General features: G+C 49.2%; 1 protein-coding gene across 1 annotated transcript in view; it reads right to left on the minus strand.

The window, feature by feature from the left end:
* sptbn5 (spectrin, beta, non-erythrocytic 5) overlaps positions 1–20,814 on the minus strand; it is a 635,480-nt gene that overhangs the window by 514,483 nt on the left and 100,183 nt on the right. The window contains exons 10-14 of the mRNA XM_070878655.1: positions 17,636–17,789; positions 16,657–16,857; positions 4,358–4,573; positions 3,258–3,335; positions 2,259–2,336 (exon numbers count right to left, since the gene is read on the minus strand). Of these exons, the coding sequence (XP_070734756.1) occupies positions 2,259–2,336; positions 3,258–3,335; positions 4,358–4,573; positions 16,657–16,857; positions 17,636–17,789 (727 nt within the window). The remainder of the gene's footprint in view (positions 1–2,258; positions 2,337–3,257; positions 3,336–4,357; positions 4,574–16,656; positions 16,858–17,635; positions 17,790–20,814) is intronic.

Raw genomic sequence — 20,814 nt, forward strand, 5'->3', positions numbered from 1 at the left:
AGGGATAGTATTAAAGCCAAGGAAGTGGCATACAAATTGGCCAGAAATAGCAGTGAACCCGGGGACTGGGGGAAATTTAGAACTCAGCAGAGGAGGACAAAGGATTTGATTAGGGCAAGGAAAATAGAGTAAGAGAGGAAGCTTGCAGGGAACATTAAGACGGACTGCAAAAGTTTCGATAGATATGTAAAGAGAAAAAAGTTAGTAAAGACAAACGTAGGTCCCCTGCAGTCAGAATCAGGGGAAGTCATAACGGGGAACAAAGAAATGGCAGACCAATTGAACAAGTACTTTGGTTCGGTATTCACTAAGGAGGACACAAACAACCTTCCGGATATAAAAGGGGTCAGAGGGTCTAGTAAGAAGGAGGAACTGAGGGAAATCTTTATTAGTCGGGAAATTGTGTTGGGGAAATTGATGGGGTTGAAGGCCGATAAATCCCCAGGGCCTGATGGACTGCATCCCAGAGTATTTAAGGAGATGCCCTTGGAAATAGCGGATGCATTGACAGTCATTTTCCAACATTCCATAGACTCTGCATCAGTTCCTATGGAGTGGATGGTAGCCAATGTAACCCCACTTTTTAAAAAAGGAGGGAGAGAGAAAACAGGGAATTATAGACCAGTCAGCCTGACATCGGTAGTGGGTAAAATGATGGAATCAATTATTAAGGATGTCATAGCAGCGCATTTGGAAAGAGGTGACATGATAGGTCCAAGTCAGCATGGATTTGTGAAAGGGAAATCATGCTTGACAAATCTTCTGGAATTTTTTGAGGATGTTTCCAGTAGAGTGGACAAGGGAGAACCAGTTGATGTGATGTATTTGGACTTTCAAAAGGCTTTCGACAAGGTCCCACACAAGAGATTAATGTGCAAATTAAAGCACATGGGATTGGGGGTAGTGTGCTGACGTGGATTGAGAACTGGTTGGCAGACAGGAAGCAAAGAGCAGGAGTAAATGGGTACTTTTCAGAATGGCAGGCAGTGACTAGTGGGGTACCGCAAGGTTCTGTGCTGGGGCTCCAGCTGTTTACATTGTACATTAATGATTTAGACGAGGGGATTAAATGTAGTATCTCCAAATTTGCAGATGACACTAAGTTGAATGGCAGTGTGAGCTGCGAGGAGGATGCTATGAGGCTGCAGAGTGATTTGGATAGGTTAGGTGAGTGGGCAAATGAATGGCAGATGAAGTATAATGTGGATAAATGTAAGGTTATCCACTTTGGTGGTAAAAACAGAGAGACAGACTATTATCTGAATGGTGACAGATTAGGAAAAGGGAAGGTGCAACGAGACCTGGGTGTCATGGTACATCAGTCATTGAAGGTTGGCATGCAGGTACAGCAGGCGGTTAAGAAAGCAAATGGCATGTTGGCCTTCATAGCGAGGGGATTTGAGTACAGGGGCAGGGAGGTGTTACTACAGTTGTACAGGGCCTTGGTGAGGTCGCACCTGGAGTATTGTGTACAGTTTTGGTCTCCTAACTTGAGGAAGGACATTCTTGCTATTGAGGGAGTGCAGCGAAGGTTCACCAGACTAATTCCCGGGATGGCGGGACTGACCTATCAAGAAAGACTGGATCAACTGGGCTTGTATTCACTGGAGTTCAGAAGAATGAGAGGGGACCTCATAGAAACATTTAAAATTCTGATGGGTTTAGACAGGTTAGATGCAGGAAGAATGTTCCCAATGTTGGAGAAGTCCAGAACCAGGGGTCACAGTCTAAAGAATAAGGGGTAAGCCATTTAGGATCGAGATGAGGAGAAACTTCTTCACCCAGAGAGTGGTGAACCTGTGGAATTCTCTACCACAGAAAGTTGTTGAGGCCAATTTACTAAATATATTCAAAAAGAAGTTAGATGTAGTCCTTACTACTAGGGGGATCAAGGGGTATGGCGAGAAAGCAGTAATGGGGTACTGAAGTTACATGTTCAGCCATGAACTTATTGAATGGCGGTGCAGGCTCGAAGGGCCGAATGGCCTACTCCTGCACCTATTTTCTAAGTTTCTATGTTTCTATGTAAGAGGGGGAATAAAAAGGGGGAAACAAGGGGAGGACATGAGGGGGAGGACAAGGGGGGAGGACAGGAGGGGGAGGACAAGGGGGGGGGAGGACAAGGGGGGGACCGAGGCGTGGGGTGGGGGGGGAGTGAGGGGACCGAGGGGGGGAAGGAAGGGTACTGTGTGCGATGTGATGTGAAGAGTGTGCCGCGAGTTACTCATGGTAGACACACTGTGAGTGACGTATGTCACAGGCACTGAGCTCACCTTCCCCTGGCGGTTCGCTGGCTGCCTGCTGTCTCGGGCCGGTCTGTGCTCCACAACATTGACCTCGGTAACGGTAAAGGTCTCACGTGCTGCAAACATACAAGTTACGGAAGTGTTACCGTCACCGGATTGTAGGGAGACTGTGTGCACCCTGTCCAGCATGCTCTCTGGCAGTCTGCCTCACCCAATTATTAACACACGAGCCAGCCCAGAGAGCCTGCACTGTATTTGACCATGGAGAACATCTCGGCCAAGGCCAAGTCTCACATCATGACAATGCAACGCCGTGACAGCGTTACAACGCAACGGCGTGACACTGTTACAACGCAATGCCATGACACCATTACAATGCACGCCGTGACACTGTTACAACGCAACACTACTCAGTGATGTCGGTATATCAGAAGAATGCATCGCAGTATAATTATATTGCAGCTCAGCGCACTGGTACTCATCATCATAGGCGATTCCTCGTACCGAGGATGATTTGCTTCCACGCTGAAAAGGGATGAGTTCACAGGTGTTTCAATGAAGGACCTAATATTCCAGATCCCAAACTACATCCTGAAGGGTGGAAGATGCCTGTGCGTGGATTTTTTTAACGTGTGGTGACCGTTGCACACCAGCCACCACACGGGCTTGACAGAGCTAGGTCTTGGTCCAGTGGCAAGGGTTAACCAAGACGACCGGAGACCAGCTCTGCTGCACGGACCTAGTGCGCACACATATCGCAGTGTGGGCTGGCCCGTGCTGCCCCTGCACCCTCGCCTCTTCTGGTACTATTACATCACAGGACTACCATTACATCCTGGCTACGCACGGAAATGTGGTTCTATCAGAGCTCGGGGATGCTCGGTGTCATGGTGCCACAGAATCAGGCAGTGACCGCAACACAGGTACCTCACCCCTTTCAGTGATCCTATTCCGAACTTATAGCAGCTGCATTTCTGCTGCCAATTTGTCGTTCTCACCTTGAGGACTGACTCTTCTCGTGATCCCCAGTCCTTCTCCTTCTTCATCAGATGAGCAACTCTCGGACACTTTCCTTTCCTGGGTCTCTGCCTACAGACAAGAAGCAGCATGTCTCACCAGTTCACAGGCTCACTCCATCAACAGCAATTGCAAGGGCTTCTCTCGAACAAACTCCTAGATCAGAAACCACGCCCCCAGCCAATCCCCGGCATTGCTCTCGTCCCTATACAGAGCAGGACCAGAAGCCACACTCTTTGGGCTCCACACTGCTCTGTGACCTGTCAGAGGGAGGTGCTACATCAGCATGATGCAAAGGCTCATCTGAGAATTCCTTTCCCAAATCTCGCAGTGGAGATTCCCACTTTCCATGTGGTATTCCTGCCCATTAAGCACCTTACTTCACATGTAGCATTTGGGAGCACTACTAATACTGGTGACCTCAAACACTCCCAGGGCAGGTACAGCACGGGTTAGATACAGAGTAAAGCTCCCTCTACACTGTCCCATCAAACACTCCCAGGGCAGGTACAGCACGGGTTAGATACAGAGTAAAGCTCCCTCTACACTGTCCCATCAAACACTCCCAGGACAGGTACAGCATGGGTTAGATACAGAGTAAAGCTCCCTCTACACTGTCCCATCAAACACTCCCAGGGCAGGTACAGCACGGGTTAGATACAGAGTAAAGCTCCCTCTACACTGTCCCATCAAACACTCCCAGGGCAGGTACAGCACGGGTTAGATACAGAGTAAAGCTCCCTCTACACTGTCGGTGAGTGAGTTGGCCTCCGTTCCCACTTTCTCAAGATTCTTGCAGCGCTGTCATTTTTGTATGTATCTGCGTGCGTGTGTGCCTTCAACACACCTACACAGGCACACACTCGTGCGTGCAGATGCACACGCACACACTCACGTACACAGGCGCACACGTACACATGCACTTATGGAAATGACAGGCAGCCCCACACTGATGGTGAAAACCCTTCCCATACCCCGCAGCCATGTAATCTCCTGGAAGCCCCCAAAAATAAGGGAAAAGGTACTGTGGAGAATTCCTCTCCGACCCCCTTGGGCAATTGACACACAGACACACACAGAGTGGACGCAGCTACCTGACACATTGTTAAAGGGACTTGCTGCACAGCCGCTGTTGCCAGGTCCCCGAGTCTCTTCACTTCGCTGGAATACGCTGCAATTTCTTTCTCCAGGCGCAAGTGACGCTGCAGGAGGGCGTCCGCGCTGGCCTCATCCTTCCCACAATCCTCGATGTGCAGAAGAGGCTCTTTCTCAAGTAGCCAGGAATGGGCCTCATTGATATCTGTGAAATACTGAGGACAGTGCAGAGAAACACGGTCATTGAGATGCACTGACATCTTCCATTTACATCCCAACTATGACAGTCACAATTCTCGAAAGCTTCACCTATTGAATTGGTGCCAGCTGTGGCTCAGTTGGTAGTGCTCTGGCCTGTGAGTCAGAGAGCCAGCACGGGTTTGATGGGCCGAATGGCTTCCTTCTGTGCTGTAACCATTCTATGATTCTTTGGTTGGTGCTTCAAGTTCCATTCCAGAGGTTTAAGCACAAAAATCTAAGCTGACACTCCGGTGCAGTACTGAGGAAATGCTGCACTGTCGGAGGTGCCGTGTTTCGGATAGGATGTTAAACCGAGGCCCCGTCTGCCCTCTCAGGTGGACATAAAATATCCCATGGCACTATTTCGAAGAAGAGCAGGGGAGTTATCCCTGGTGTACTGGCCAATATTTATCCCTCAATCAACATCACAAAAAAAAAGATTTTCTGGTCATTATTACATCACTGTTTTTGGGAGCTTGCTGTGCACAAATTGCTGCGGTGTTTTCTACATTACAACGTTGACTACACTCCAGAAGTGCTTCATTGGCTGTAAGGCACATTGAGACATCCGGTGGTCGTGAAAGACACTATATAAATCCAAGTCTTTCTTTTCTTTTAATTCAAGTTAAAAGTAGTGAGCATTTCAAAATGAGCATGTTAATCAAGAAACAGTCAGCACGGGTTTGTTATAGGCAAGTCGTGTTTGGCAAACTTAATAGAGTTTTTTATGAAGAAGTGACTGATTGGATCGATCAAGAGGCTGCAGTAGATGTGGTGCAGATGGATTTTCAGAAGGTGTTTGATGAGGTGTCTCACAGGAGCCCTGTTATGAAAGTGCTGGTTTACGATACAAGAGGAAATGTAGGGATTACCACACAGAGAACTCTGCTCCGAATGAAAGGTGTTCACGCAGGTGGGAAGCATTGGGCCCTCTTGCCCTCCACCATGGCGAATATCGTGCAGAGCTGCAGCCCATTCACTGCCCTCGTGACCACGACTAGAAAACTGGGGGAGGGGGGGATTTAATAACAAAGAGGCAGACCATGAATGCGCTGTGTTGCCAACAATGTGTCAGATCAGCACCAGTTTTTGCTGATGTTGTATACAATGGCAAACGAGCCCCAGGTGGGCAGAAGAAATGTTTAAAGGACACCCTCAAAGCCTCCTTGATAAAGTGCAACATCCCCATCAGCACCTGGTAGTCCCTGGCCAAAGACCGCCCTAAGTGGAGGAAGAGCATCCGGGAGGGCGCTGAGCACCTCGAGTCCCGTCACCAAGAGCATGCAGAAACCAAGCGCAGGCAGCGGAAAGTGTGTGCGGCAAACCAGACTCCCCACCCACCCTTTCCTCCAACCACTGTCTGTTCCACCTGTGACAGAGACTGTAATTCCCGTATTGGACTGTACAGTCACCTGAGAACTCACTTTTAGAACATAAGAACATAAGAAATAGGAGCAGGAGTAGGCCAATTGGCTGATCTGATCATGGACTCAGCTCCACTTCCCTGCCCACTCCCCATAATCCTTCACTCCCTTATCGCTCAAAAACCTATCTATCTCCACCTTAAATATATTCAATGACCCAGCCTCCACAGCTCTCCGGGGCAGAGAATTCCATAGATTTACAACCCTCAGAGGAAAGTTCTCCTCATCTCAGTTTTAAATGGGCAGCCCCTTATTCTAAGACTATGTTTTAGTTTCCCCTATGAGTGGAAATATCCTCTCTGCATCCACCTTGTCGAGCCCCCTCATTATATTATATGTTTCAATAGGATCACCTCTCATTCTTCTGAACTCCAATATGTATAGGCCCAACTTACTCAACCTTTCTTCATAAGACAACCCCCTCATCTCCGGAATCAACCTAGTGAACCTTCTCTGAACAGCCTCCAATGCAAGTATATCCTTCCTTAAATACGAAGACCAGACTGATTCCCGGGATGGCGGGACTGACATATCAAGAAAGACTGGATCAACTGGGCTTGTATTCACTGGAGTTCAGAAGAATGAGAGGAGATCTCATAGAAATGTTTAAAATTCTGACGGGTTTAGACAGTGATAGAGTATTCAAACAGGCTCATTTAGACAGACTGAAAATTCACAGACCCCCAAGTCAAAGCTGCTACGTGCTGCTCAGCATGTTGCATTAACTCATCAATCAACTTGACATTTTCGGACCTTGGGTAGCGAGCCAATAAAACGTTAAAAGACTTTAAATTGAGCCAATAAGGTCAAAGAAGGCGAGTTCTTTTCTGTAAATTGATCCAGGTATAAAGTACAGCCATTTTGACCATGTGTCTCAGTAAGACAAAGAAACTGGCAATCAGCCAGCAGTTTGTTACTCTCTGCCAGTATTAAAAAGTTAAAACTACCGTCGGAGTTTGTATTTCATTGGAAATTAAGAGATCTAACAATTTTGGCGCTGCGAACAGGATTGCTGAGGAAAGAAACTGAATTTTGGACATTGGACCTATATCTAGAGGTAAGGACTCCTCTTTTTTTTAAAAAGTCCTCGGTCGAAAGTCTAAATTCGCCTCTCCTTCTACGCGATTCCGAAAGTCTCCGGTTTGCGAACCCTCCGGTTGGTAGTCGGCTCGAGCTCCCATAGGTGTCTAACTTCGGCGGTGTGTTAGTTAATTAATCACCGACCTATCAGCTAGAAAGCTTACGACTCGAGACCCCAGTAAAGAACTCAATATAATGGCAGCAGGAGATAACAACAAAGAATTGCCTACAACTGTTAAAGGTGGGCAGGCACCACCTGAGGTTTCTTTAGATTTAATTCTCGAACAGTTGAAAGAATACATAGAGCAACAATTCAACTTATCTAAAACCTGTATTAAGATCGAACAAAAGTACGGAACCTCCAAAGGACAATGGTCCTTGGACGAGATTAAAAGGGTCTGGGGAAAAACGACCCGTATGAAAAATAAAGAGCGAACCAGATGGTCCCTAACCGTTATGGGAAAGATCCGAAACCGGAATGAAATTATAATGCATTCCCAACATGATCGAGAACTGACCAGTACAAAGGACCAATTACAAGCTGTTTGTGCACAGCTGTGACAGAAAAAGCTTGAACTTGAAAAGCTGGAAGCGGAAGTTAAAGATATTAAAGGTGAAATTAAAGAATGGAAAAAATCATTAGGTCAAGAGACAGTAATAGGAAAAGGAAAATGTATTGATCAATTCCCAGGGTACCCATGTTTGGATAAATTAAAAGTGCAAACCCGAAGACACGACCGAGGAATAGATACGGTTTCTGAATCCTCTGACGATACAGTGTCGGAGGATGATGAAGAATTCGGGGTGCGCTTTGCCCCGTTTAAAAAAAGACGAGTTGTGGTCAAATCAGAAGAGACTGCGGATGAGGGCGGAACCAAAAAATCAAAGAGAAGGGTGTATGGAGAATACTTAGTTCATGATCCGGCAGACCCAGAGAAAATTGATAAATGGTCCAAGGAATTGCCCAATCCAAAGAAAGGGGGAGTAAAAACGTGGGGCCAATTGGACCGCTTAAGAAATATATATCAACTTCATCCCTGGGACGGAGTGCAAATTTTGACCATAATGGTGCCAAAAACACAGGGAAGAAAATTGCACGACAAGGTAGAAGAAGCTTTGGGGCAGAATGAGCAAGAATTAGACGCAGGATGGGAGACGATGAAACACTGGCTGCAAGCCTTCAGTCCAGCTAAGACAGACAGGGGAAAAATTGCAGCCTGCCAACAGAAAGGAACAGAGGAGGTCCTGGAGTATGACGAGCGGTTTGGATGCATGTGGCTAGAACATTCGGGTATGAATAATACGGATGAGGAAATGGATGAACAAGTGTTTGGACCCCTGAAAGCAGCTTTCGTGGCAGGTCTAAAGCCAGAACTGTCCAAAATGCTTAAGGTCGTGTTACCGGACTGGGAAGGTAGAGGAACTACATTTGCAGCATTGGTGGATCGATGTAACCAATTAGATCGGGATATGGGAGCTAAAGTCCGAGCTGTACAGGCTATGGGATGGAAATCCCAGGATTCCGATAAACAGTTATTAGGAAAATTACCCGGAAAATGTCATTATTGTGGGAAAGAAGGTCACTGGGCCAAGACGTGCAGGGCAAAACAGAAAGGTCATGGCTGGGTGTAGAGGACGCAGCCAGGGATACAATAACGACTTCATAGAAGCATTTAAGCGACTGACAATACAACAACAGAAGGAGTTATTTGGGATAGCAAAAAACAATTAAAGCCCACCCTGGCCCCCCTCCTCGCACTAATACAACAAAGGGGAGATGGGCTATATATAACTGTGAGGGTGGGCGATAAGGATGTGGACTGTCTTTTAGACACAGGGGCGGAATTAACATGCTTACCCCTACAACATGGAGACTTTTTGTCGTTGGATGGTAGGGCACGTACAGCCTATGGAGTTGGGGGCCATAAAATGGAAATTAAAAGGACAACACCGGTACTTATAGGGCTGGGTCCACATGAACTAACCACGCCGGTCTGGATAGGCCCAGTAGATCAACCCCTTTTGGAAATGGACGTTCTAATCCAAGTAGATTCATCGTTGCATTTCGAGGATGGTCGGGTGACATGGTCAATTAGAACTTTGAAGAAAGAAGAATTGAAGGAACACCCGATATGGGCTAAAGATAAGAACGATTGTGGCCTACTCCAGATGGAGCCTGCATCATTTACCGGGACCACGCCTCCATGCACTAAACAGTATCCCATCAGTCCAACTGCCATCGCGGGAATCTTACCGGTTATTCAACAATTGGAGAAACAAGGGGTGCTTATTAAAACGCATAGCTCCTCCAATAGCCCCGTGTGGCCGGTACAGAAATCTAATGAGACTTGGCGTTTGACTGTCGATTATAGGAAAGCTAACCAGTGTATTGATCAAAAAGCTCCTTTGGTCGCAGATCCCTCCACCATTTTTAATGCCCTCAAACCGGAACATAAATATTTCTCGGTTATAGATATGGCCAACGGATTTTGGTCGGTGCCTCTGGCACCGAAGGTTCGACAGTGGTTTGCTTTCACTGTCCAAGGACAACAGTATACTTGGACCCGGTTACCGCAGGGTTTCCACAACAGCCCTACGGTATTCCACATGGCTTCACAAAGCCATTTGCGAGAATTACCTCCCCTGTCATCCAATATGTAGACGATATCCTGCTAGCTTCAAACACGGAAGAACAGCATGAACAAGATTTACGAGCTTTGCTGGATCACCTTCGGCTGAAAGGACATAAAGCCAGCATCGACAAAGCACAAATATCCCAAGAAGAGGTTGTATACCTGGGACAAAAGATTTCACAAGGAAAGAGAGAACTTACCCAGGATAGAACTGCAGCCATTCGGGCTGCTAAAAAACCCACCACTATTCAGGAACTAAGGTCTTTTTTGGGATTGTGTAACTTTAACAGAAATTGGATTGACTCCTTCACACAGCTTGCTCAGCCATTGAATGATATCTTAAAGGGGAAATTTGCCTCTAAAGAAGCCATCACCCTCACTAAAGAACAGCAAGAATCCTTTCTGAGTTTGAAAAAGGCTTTGTGTTCGGCACCGGCTCTGGGAATCCCCGACAGTGGTAAGCCATTTACCCTGTTTGTCCATGAGAAAGAAGGATATATGACAGCTATACTGACACAAGAACATGGGGATCGGCAAAGACCTATTGGCTATTATTCGGCAAAACTGGATGCAGTAGCCCTCGGATGGGGAAGTTGCCTAAGGGCCATGGAAGCTACATGTTGAGCGGTAATGATCACTGCGGGTCTAGTCCTCGACCAAAAGCTGATTGTCAAGTGTCCCCACATCGTACACGCTTTGCTGTCTATGAATAGAATGTCTCAGGTGACGGCAGCTAGATGGACCCGCTGGACAGCAGTTTTGGAAGCTCCTAATCTCCATATCGTCCGGGCCAGCCCGGTTAATCCCGCAACTATGCTCCCGATGTCAGAATCGAGGGAGCAAGAGGGGCAGAATGTGAAGAGCATGACTGCGTGGAGATTTTAAAAGAAACAGAAGAAGCAGCCTTAGCAGCAGAGGAGCCTCTGCACAACCCAGACCTCATCCTGTTTACAGATGGTTCCTCCTTTGTTGACAATGGTACCAGAAAAGCAGGATGGGCAGTTACAACCTTATATGAGGTAGTGGCAAAAGGATGTTTACCCTCAGGAACGTCAGCACAACGGGCAGAGTTACGGGCCCTGTCAGAAGCATGTCGAATAGCAGAAGGGCAGACAGCTAATGACTACACAGATTCGCGTTATGCTTTTGGAGTCGCTCACGACTTTGGTATGTTATGGCGGAAAAGAGGATTCCTCACTGCTGCAGGTACACCTATCCGAAATGGAAAAGAAGTCCGAGACTTACTGGAGGCCATACAATTACCTCAGGAAGTGTCCATCCTGAAGTGTAAGGCCCATACCAAGGAAAATACCACGGAACCACAGGGAAATGCCCTAGCCGACCAGGCAGCTAAAGATGCCGCCTCACAGGGCGTTCCTCCAGAAGAACCAACACAGATGTGCAGATTGAAAGCACTCAGGACTCTGACACGAGACCTTCAAACAATGCAAGGCGAGTGCTCCCGAGAGGAAAAATGGACATGGATTGAGGCAGGAATTAAGCTATGCGAAGATGGTGTCTGGAGACAAAGAGTTACCGACAATCCAGTCGCGCCACAAGCGCTTATGCCTTTTTTAGCCCAACAGATCCACTCGTGGGGACACTTGGCCTCACAACAGATGACAGCACGGTTCCAGAAAAGCTGGTGGGGTCGGTGATTTAAAAAACATGCCCAGCTGGTAACAGACCGCTGTGTGGTCTGCCAGAAAAATAATTCTGGACCCATCACGGTAATGCCCCAACTGAAGCCCCCTGCCCCTGTCGGACCATTCCAGCATCTGCAGGTTGATTATATATCTCTTCCTTCATGCCAAGGATACACTAACATTCTTGTCATGGTCGACAGATTCTCTGGATGGGTAGAAGCTGTCCCAACTAAAAGAGCCACAGCCAATCACACTGCAAAGGTCTTGTGTAAGGATTACATTCCCCGATGGGGAGTCCCGAGTAGCATTGACTCAGATCAGGGAACACACTTCACAGTGCTGTCTGCCAAGAAGTCTGTAGGTTACTGAACATTACGTGGGATTTACACTGTCCTATCATCCACAATCATCAGGACAAGTAGAGCGAATAAATCGAACTCTGAAACAACGGCTTGCCAAATATCATCAAGAAGGAACACCATGGCCCCAGGCACTACCAATAGTGCTATGTAGCATTAGGGCAAACCCGAACAGATCTACAGGTCTAAGCCCATTTGAAATTATAACAGGAAGACCCATGTCGCTGCCAGGAACTATCGATTTACGGAAAGCTGATGTTCACTTAATGAGTGACACTTTGGTATCATACTGTCAGAACTTAACCAATGCTATTAGTTCTGTTTCCCGACAGGTATCGGCAGCTTGGGGTAATCCACCCGAAGGAGCACACGACATCATCCCGGGAGTCTGGGTCTATGTGAAAAAGTTGCATAAAGAACCTTTGGGTTCCAAGTGGGAGGGACCTTATCAAGTGTTATTGACCACGCAGGCAGCTGTTAAAGTCCAAGAAAAGAAAGCCTGGATCCACGCTTCACACGTTAAACCAGCACCCGTAACTGAAGCTGAAATCTAATAAGGACAATTACATTTTGCGAAAAATTATAAATTTACTGCAGTATTGATTGTAGGTATTCTAGGCATAGGCCTACTTCTTACTAGCCGACCCTCTGCATCAAAGGAAAATAGTAGGGTAGCAAGGGAATTACATGTAAATACCTTTTACTTTTATATTGCTTGTTTATGTTATGCTTAAGGAAAGGTGGTTTACTGGTTGAATTAAGATATTGATTTGGATTAAATTGGAATAAGGTTAATTAACCTACTAAAATCAGACTTCCATTGTGGCCACGATGGAACTCGGGTTGGTGTAAATTTGTGTGGAAGCTACTAGTCCGGACATGTGGCGAAACATATCAACAAATTTTAGAAGGAAACTCTATTAACATGTATGAAATTATTTTGTAGAATGTTTAACCAGTGATACCTGAAGTTTTATGATTCAGTTTGTGAAAGAATCAAAGGGGGGATTGATAGAGTATTCAAACAGGCTCATTTAGACAGACTGTGAAAATTCACAGACCCCCAAGTCAAAGCTACTACGTGCTGCTCAGCATGTTGCATTAACTCATCAATCAACTTGACATTTTCGGACCTTGGGTAGCGAGCCAATAAAACGTTAAAAGACTTTAAATTGAGCCAATAAGTTCAAAGAAGGCGAGTTCTTTTCTGTAAATTGATCCAGGTATAAAGTACAGCCATTTTGACCATGTGTCTCAGTAAGACAAAGAAACTGGCAATCAGCCAGCAGTTTGTTACTCTCTGCCAGTATTAAAAAGTTAAAACTACCGTCGGAGTTCGTCTTTCATTGGAAATTAAGAGATCTAACAGACAGGTTAGATGCGGAAAGAATGTTCCCAATGTTGGGGAAGTCCAGAACCAGAGGTCACAGTCTAAGGATAAGGGGTAAGCCATTTAGGACCGAGATGAGGAGAAACTTCTTCACCCAGAGAGTGGTGAACCTGTGGAATTCTCTACCACAGGAAGTTGTTGAGGCCAATTCACTAAATATATTCAAAAAGGAGTTAGATGTAGTCCTTACTACTAGGGGGATCAAGGGGTATGGCGAGAAAGCAGGAATGGGGTTCTAAAGTTGCATGTTCAGCCATGAACTCATTGAATGGCGATGCAGGCTCGAAGGGCCGAATGGCCTACTCCTGCACCTATTTTCTATGTTTCTATATTTCTAAAACTGTATGCAGTGGCCTCACCAATACCCTGTACAGTTGTAGCAGGACTTCTCTGCTTTTATACTCTATCCCCCTTGCAATAAAGGCCAACATTCCATTTGCCTTCCTGATTACTTGCTGTACCTGCATACTAACTTTTTGTGTTTCATGCACAAGGACCTCCAGGTCCCTCTGTACTGCAGCACTTTGCAATTTTTCTCCATTTAAATGATAATTTGCTTTTGTATTATTTCTACCAAAGTGGAACACCTCACATTTTCCCACATTATACTCCATCTGCCAATTTTTTGCCCACTCACTTAGCCTGTCTATATCCCTTTGCAGATTTGTTGTGTCCTCCTTACAACTTGCTTTCCTACCCATTTTTGTATCATCAGCAAATTTGGCTACATTACACTCGGTCTCTTCATCCAAGTCTTTAATATAGATTGTAAATAGTTGAGGCCCCAGCACCGATCCTTGCCAGCATCCCACTAGTCACTGTTTGCCAACCGGAAAATGACCCATTTATCCCGGCTCTCTGTTCTCTGTTAGTTAGCCAATCCTTTAGTCATGCTAATATATTACTCCCTACCCCATGAGTGGAAGTAAGTCTTCCTTAATGCCGATGATGATGATGGTTGTATACCAGTTGGCGCTGATGCTGTGTACCAGTTCGGCCCTTCAGTCTCGGTTCTCATGCGGATGTTTTACAACAACAGCAAAAACTTGCATTTCTATGGTGCTTTTAACATAGTAAAACGTCCCACGGTGCTTCATAAGTACGTTAGGCAAAAATTGGCACCAAGCCGCGTAAAGAGATATTAGGATAGGTGACCAAAAGCTTGTTAAAAGAGATAGGTTTTAAGGAGCGTCTTAAGGAGGAGGGAAAGGTAGCGAGACAGAGAGGTTTAGGGAGGGAATTCCAGAGCTTAGGGCCTCGGCAGGTGAAGACACGGCCACCGATGGTGGAGCGATTAAAATCAGGGATGCTCAAGTGGCCAGAATTGGAGTGCAGAGATCTCGGAGGGTTGTAGGGCTGGAGGAGGTTACACAGATAGGGAGGGATGAGGGATTTGAGGGGAGAATTTTTAATTCGAGGCGTTGCTGGACTGGGAGCTGTAATGTATTTGCTTCATGGGTTCTTTGCTTAAGAATGCATAGCAACACATTGCTATTAAGAACTAGTTGGTTTATTAGCAAAGGTTTAACAATCACACTACACATTACCAGTTCATTCACCAGGCTCACAACCACCTGCCTCATCGTGGATCCCATAAACCCAACTGGCTGGGGTTTTATTGAGTCTTGTGAATATCACGTGACTGGCTAAGCCACTCACAGCTCAACAGCTCTACAACTATTTAATTAAACTATAAAGCCGAGTGCCCTCTTATTGGGCTCAAGTTTCGGCTCGAATTGCTCCTATTTTTTTAGAGCAACTAGTTTAGAATGGAGTATCTTAGAAATTGCAATTCTCACCATTTAGTTTGCTCCAATTCTAGTCAGTTAGAATAGTTTCGTTTTAGAACAGTTTTTTTTCAAAAGGGGGCATGTCCAGCCACTTACGCCTGTTTTGCAAGTTTAGGCAGCGAAAACTTACTCCAAACTAACTTAGAATGGAGTAAGTGTAGATTTGTCTATGCTCAGAAAAACCTTGCCTACACATAAATCAGGCGTAGGGAACGAGAGATGGGGTGGGGGGGAGGGAGGGAAGTTTACAAACACTTCACTTTTACAAATAAAGAGCCATCATCAATAATAAATGATAAATAAATCAATAAATCAACCAATAAAACAATCAAAAAAAATTAAAAAATTAAAAATCAATCAATAAATAAAAAATTAAGCTTCTACTCACCGACTGCAGCAACGGGAGCCCTCCAACAGCGTGCTGGAACGGGCCTCCCCACTCAGTGTCTCTCTCTCTGTCTCTGTCAGTGTCTCTCTGTGTTTCTGACAACGAGGGGTGGGGGGAGATAGGAGGAAGGGGGAGGAGGAGCGAGAGGGTGGGGGAGGGAGGAGAGGGGAGGGAGGGGGAGAGGAGGATGGAGGGAGGGAGAGGGAGGGAGAGGGAGAGGAGGGGGGGAGGAGGGGGAAGGGCTGAACGGGAGGGAGTAGGGGGGAGGCTGAACTGGAAGGGGGGGGAGGCTGAATGGGAGGGGGGGGTGAGGCTGAACGGGAGGGGGGGGTGAGGCTGAACGGGAGGGGGGGAGGGAGGCTGAACTGCAGAGCGTCGGGCTGCGAGGAGCGACAGCACATTTGCGCGCATGTGCAGAGGTCCCGGCACTGTTTTCAGTGCCGGAACCTGGCTCCGTCCCTGACCCCTTGTGCTGCGCCACGCCGAGCCAAAGACGTCCTGAGGAGCTCGGAGAATCACAAGGTAAGTTTTCGGCGCCCTTTTTATTCCAGAAAGTCGGTGCACCTTCTCGCGGAAGGCCATGAGTGTACCAGTAGATACCGCGTGCTCCATCTCCAGGGACACCCTGGTTCGGAAGAGAGGCAGGCAGTTGGGCTGAATGACCCCCTCGACTGCCCGCTGCTTGGACCGGTTAATGGCCACCTTGGCCAGGCCCAGGAGCTCAACAGCTCTACAACTTTTAGTTGTATCAGTAATCAAGTGCCCCCCTGATTAAAGTGGAGGGAGGAGGGCACTGCAAAAACTTTTCAAGTGCCCCTTTTTTGGGGGGGGTTTTTGAGGGCACTAGAAACAAATGATACAAGTGCCCCCTGGCTAAAAGGGGGCGGGGGCACTAAAACCGACATAATAAACAAATTAAACTTTAGACATTAAAATCAAATTAAAATTTGGTTGCCGGGCGTGATGATGCACTTCAGTCCCTTCGGCGCCCACCTCTCGCGGAAGGCCGCGAGCGTACCGGTGGACACCGCGTGCTCCATCTCCAAGGACACCCTGGCTCGGATGTAACCGCGGAAGAGAGGCAGGCAGTCGGGCTGAACGACCCCCTCGACCGCCCGCTGCCTGGACCGGCTGATGGCTCCTTTGGCCGTGCCCAGGAGCAGTCCTACGAGGAGGCCTTCTGACCTGCCCACTCCTCTCCGCACAGGGTCTCACAGGTGTATACAGGTTGGTTTAACTGTATAATTTGATCGTACTCATGCACTTGTGGTTTCTGATTCCAGCGGCATCTATGGGTGGCTCAGAACCTGTCCGAAGATTTGCCAACACCCCTGCAGTTATATCTCACCTGCTTTATAGTCAGTGCAGCCTGGAGCCGAGAGTGCCGGTTTGACAACTCGTCCTTTAATTGCTGCCATTGTTTCTGGAGGGTGGCCACCCATTTCCTCACCTCCCTCTCGCTGCTCAGGCTCCGCTGGTACAGGTGCTGACCCTTCCTCACCACCGAGTAACAGATGGACTGGTGGGAGTTAAACTCAGACTCCAGGGCCTAGAGAGAGCAACACAATCATATCAGTACAGGAAGGTGGAGTCATCAAGCCCATACTGCACAGTACTGGTTCCAGTATCAACAACTACTTTCATTTATATTATAGCATCTTTAACGCAGTGAAACGTCCCAAGGAGCTTCTCAGGTGTAGGATGAGACAAAAAATTTGACACCTAGCCACATAAGGAGAAATTAGCGCAGGTGACCAAAAGCTTGGTCAAAGAGGTATGTTTTAAGGAGTGTCTTAAAGGAGGAAAGAGAGGTAGAGAGACGGAGAGGTTTAGGGAGGGAGTTCCAGAGCTTGGAGCCTAGACAACAGAAGGCACGGCCACCAATGGTTGAGTGATTATAACCAGGGAAGCTCAGGAGGGCAGAATTAAAGGAATGCAGATATCTCGAGGTGGGGAGGGAGGGACAAGGCCATGGAGGGATTTGAAAATAAGGATGAGAATTTTGAAATCGAGGCGTTGCTTAACCGGGAGCCAATGTAGGTCAGCGAGCACAGGGGGTGATGGATGAGATGTCTGCCCTTGCTGATAGTAGCCTCCCGAGGTATGGAAAATGGTGCACGTTGTCCAAGGCCACGCTGTGGCTCCAGGATCATGTGTATCACTGACCCATCCCGAGCAACAGAGCTCAGGTTGGGAACTCAGTGGAATGGGAAGTGTCCGCGGTGTGGCCCCCAGCCTCTGGTGTGGCCCGCGGTAAGGCACCCAGCCCGCGGTGAGGCCAGTAGCCCGCGGTGTGGCCCATAGCCTGCGGTTATCCTAGGGGTTACCTTGTGTTTCTGGATCGACACTGCGATCTGGGTGATGTCACGTCCCAACGTTGCTGTCCGCACCAACTGCCACTTCTCGTAGATCCACGACTCCTCCTCCTCGCAGTCCCGGAAAAACTCAAACAATCTCTGCTGCTGCTGCAGTTTGGAATGTCTGTTTTGGCAATGAAAAATATATCAGGTCCAGTTACAGTGAGCTCTTTCACCACGAGTCCCGGTATCAGTGAATGCCGTGTTAGAGTGTCCCGGTCACTATGGGTCTGGGGTTCCGGTAATGGTGACTGGGGGTCACGGTGACTGTAACTGCGGGTCACGGTGACTGTGGGTCACGGTAATGGTGACTGCGGATCATGGTAACAGTGACTGCGGGTCACGGTGACTGCGAGTCACGGTAACGGTCACTGCGGGTCACGGTCACTGCGAGTCACGATAACGGTCACTGCGGGTCACGGTCACTGCGAGTCACGGTAACGGTCACTGCGGGTCATGGTCACTGCAGGTCATGGTCACTGCGGATCCCGGTCACTGCGGGTCATGGTAACGGTGACTGCGGGTCCCGGCCACTGCAGGTCACGGTGACTGCGAGTCATGGTGACGATGACTGCGGGTCACGGTCACTGCGGATAACGGTGACTGTGGGTCCCGGTTATGGAGACTGCGGGTCCCGGTGACTGCGGGTCAAGGTAATGGTGACTGCGGGTCATGGTAACAGTGACTGCGGGTCCCGGTGACTGCGGGTCAAGGTAATGGTGACTGCAGATCATGGTAACAGTGATTGCGGGTCACGGTGACTGCGAGTCAGGTTAAGGTCACTGCGGGTCACGGTCACTGCGGGTCATGGTAACGGTGACTGTGGATCACGGTGACTGCGGGTCATGGTAACGGTCACTGCGCGTCACGGCAACGGTGACTGCGGGTCACGGTCACTGCAGGTCACGGTGACGGTCACTGCGGGTCATGGTTACTGCGGGTTACGGTGAATGCGGGTCACGGTCACTGTCACAGCGGGTCCCGGTAACGGTAACTGCGGGTTCTGGTAACGGTAACTGCGGGTCACAGTAACTGCGGGTCACCGTAACGGTCACTGTGGGTCACGGTGACAGCGGGTCACGGTCACTGTCACAGCGGGTCCCGGTAACGGTAACTGCGGGTTCTGGTAACGGTAACTGCGGCTCACGGTAACTGCGGGTCACCGTAACGGACACTGTGGGTCACGGTCACTGCGGGTCATGGTCACTGCGGATTCCGGTCACTACGGGTCACGGTCACTACGGGTCACGGTAACAGTGACTGCGGGTCACGGTCACTCCGGTCCCAGTCACTTCGGATCGCGGTAACGGTGACTGCGGTCCCGGTGACTGCGGGTCCCGGTGTCTATGGGTCCCGGTAACGGTGACTGCAGGTCACGGTAACTGTGTGTCACGGTAACAGTAACTGTGGGTCACGGTGACTGCGGGTCACGGTAACGGTGACAGCGGGTCACGGTCACGGTCATTGCGGGTCACGGTCACTGCGGGTCCAGGAAACGGTAACTGCAGGTTACGGTGACGGTCACTGCGGGTCACGGTTGGGTCATGGTCACTGCGGGTCATGGTGACTGCGGGTCACAGTGAATGCGGGTGTTGGTAACGGTCACTGCAGGTCACGGTAAATGTCACTGCGGGTGCAGGAAACGGTCACTGCGGGTCACGGTGACAGTCACAGCGGGTCACGGTTACTGTGGTTCACGGTGACTGCGAGTCACGGTGACAATGACTGCGGGTCACGGTCACTGCGGGTAACGGTGACTGTGGATCTCGGTTATGGAGACTGCGGGTCCCGGTGACTGCGAGTCAAGGTAATGGTGACTGCGGGTCATGGTAACGGTGACTGCGGGTCACGGTTACTGCGGGTTACGGTAACGGTCACTGCGGGTCATGGTCACTGCGGGTCACAGTAACGGTCACTGCGGGTCCTGGTCACTGCGGGTCACAGTAACGGTCACTGCGGGTCCTGGTCACTGCGGGTCACGGTAACGGTGACTGCGGGTCCCGGTGACTGCGGGTCACAGTCACTGCGGGTCACGGTAACGGTCACTGCTGGTCCCGATAAGGGTGACTGCGGGTCACGGTCACTGTGAGTCACGGTCACTGCAGGTCACGGTCACTGCGGGTCACGGTCACTGCGAGTCACGGTAACGGTCACTGCGGGTCACGGTCACTGCGGGTCACGATCACTGCAGGTCACGGTGACTGTGGGTCCCGGTTATGGAGACTGCGGGTCCCGTTGACTGCGGGTCAAGGTAATGGTGACTGCGGTTCATGGTAACAGTGACTGCGGGTCACGGTGACTGTGAGTCACGGTAACGGTCACTGCAGGTCACAGTCACTGCGGGTCACGGTAACGGTCACTGCGGGTCATGGTCACTGCGGGTCATGGTAACGGTGACTGCGGGTCATGGTAACGGTGACTGTGGATCACGGTGACTACGGGTCATGGTAACGGTCACTGCGCGTCATGGCAACGGTGACTGCGGGTCACGGTGACGGTCACTGTGGGTCATGGTCATTGCGGGTTACGGTGAATGCGGGTCACGGTCACTGTGACAGCGGGTCCCGGTAACGGTAACTGCGGGTCACGGTAACTGCGGGTCACGGGAACGGTCACAGCGGGTCACGGTGACTGCAGGTCACGGTCACTACGGGTCACGGTAACAGTGACTGCGGGTCACGGTCACTCCGGTCCCAGTCACTACGGGTCACGGTCACTGCGGATCGCGGTAACGGTGACTGCGGGTCCCGGTGTCTATGGGTCCCGGTAACGGTGACTGCGAGTCACGGTAACTGCGGGTCACGGTGACTACGGGTCACGGTAACGGTGACAGCAGGTCATGGTCATTGTGTGTCATGGTCACGGTCATTGCGGGTTGTGGTCACTGCGGGTCCAGGAAATGGTGACTGCGGGTTACGGTGACGGTCACTGCGGATCACGGTAATGGTCACGGTGGGTCATGGTCACTGCGGGTTATGGTGACTGCGGGTCACGGTGAATGCGGGTGTTGGTAACGGTCACTGCAGGTCACGGTAAATGTCACTGCGGGTGCAGGAAACGGTGACTGTAGGTCACGGTGACGGTCACTGCGGGTCACGGTTACTGTGGGTCATGGTGACTGCGGGTCACGGTAACGGTGACTGCGGGTC

This window comes from Pristiophorus japonicus, chromosome 4, assembly GCF_044704955.1.
Source record: "Pristiophorus japonicus isolate sPriJap1 chromosome 4, sPriJap1.hap1, whole genome shotgun sequence".
NCBI classification, from domain to species: Eukaryota; Metazoa; Chordata; class Chondrichthyes; family Pristiophoridae; genus Pristiophorus; species Pristiophorus japonicus.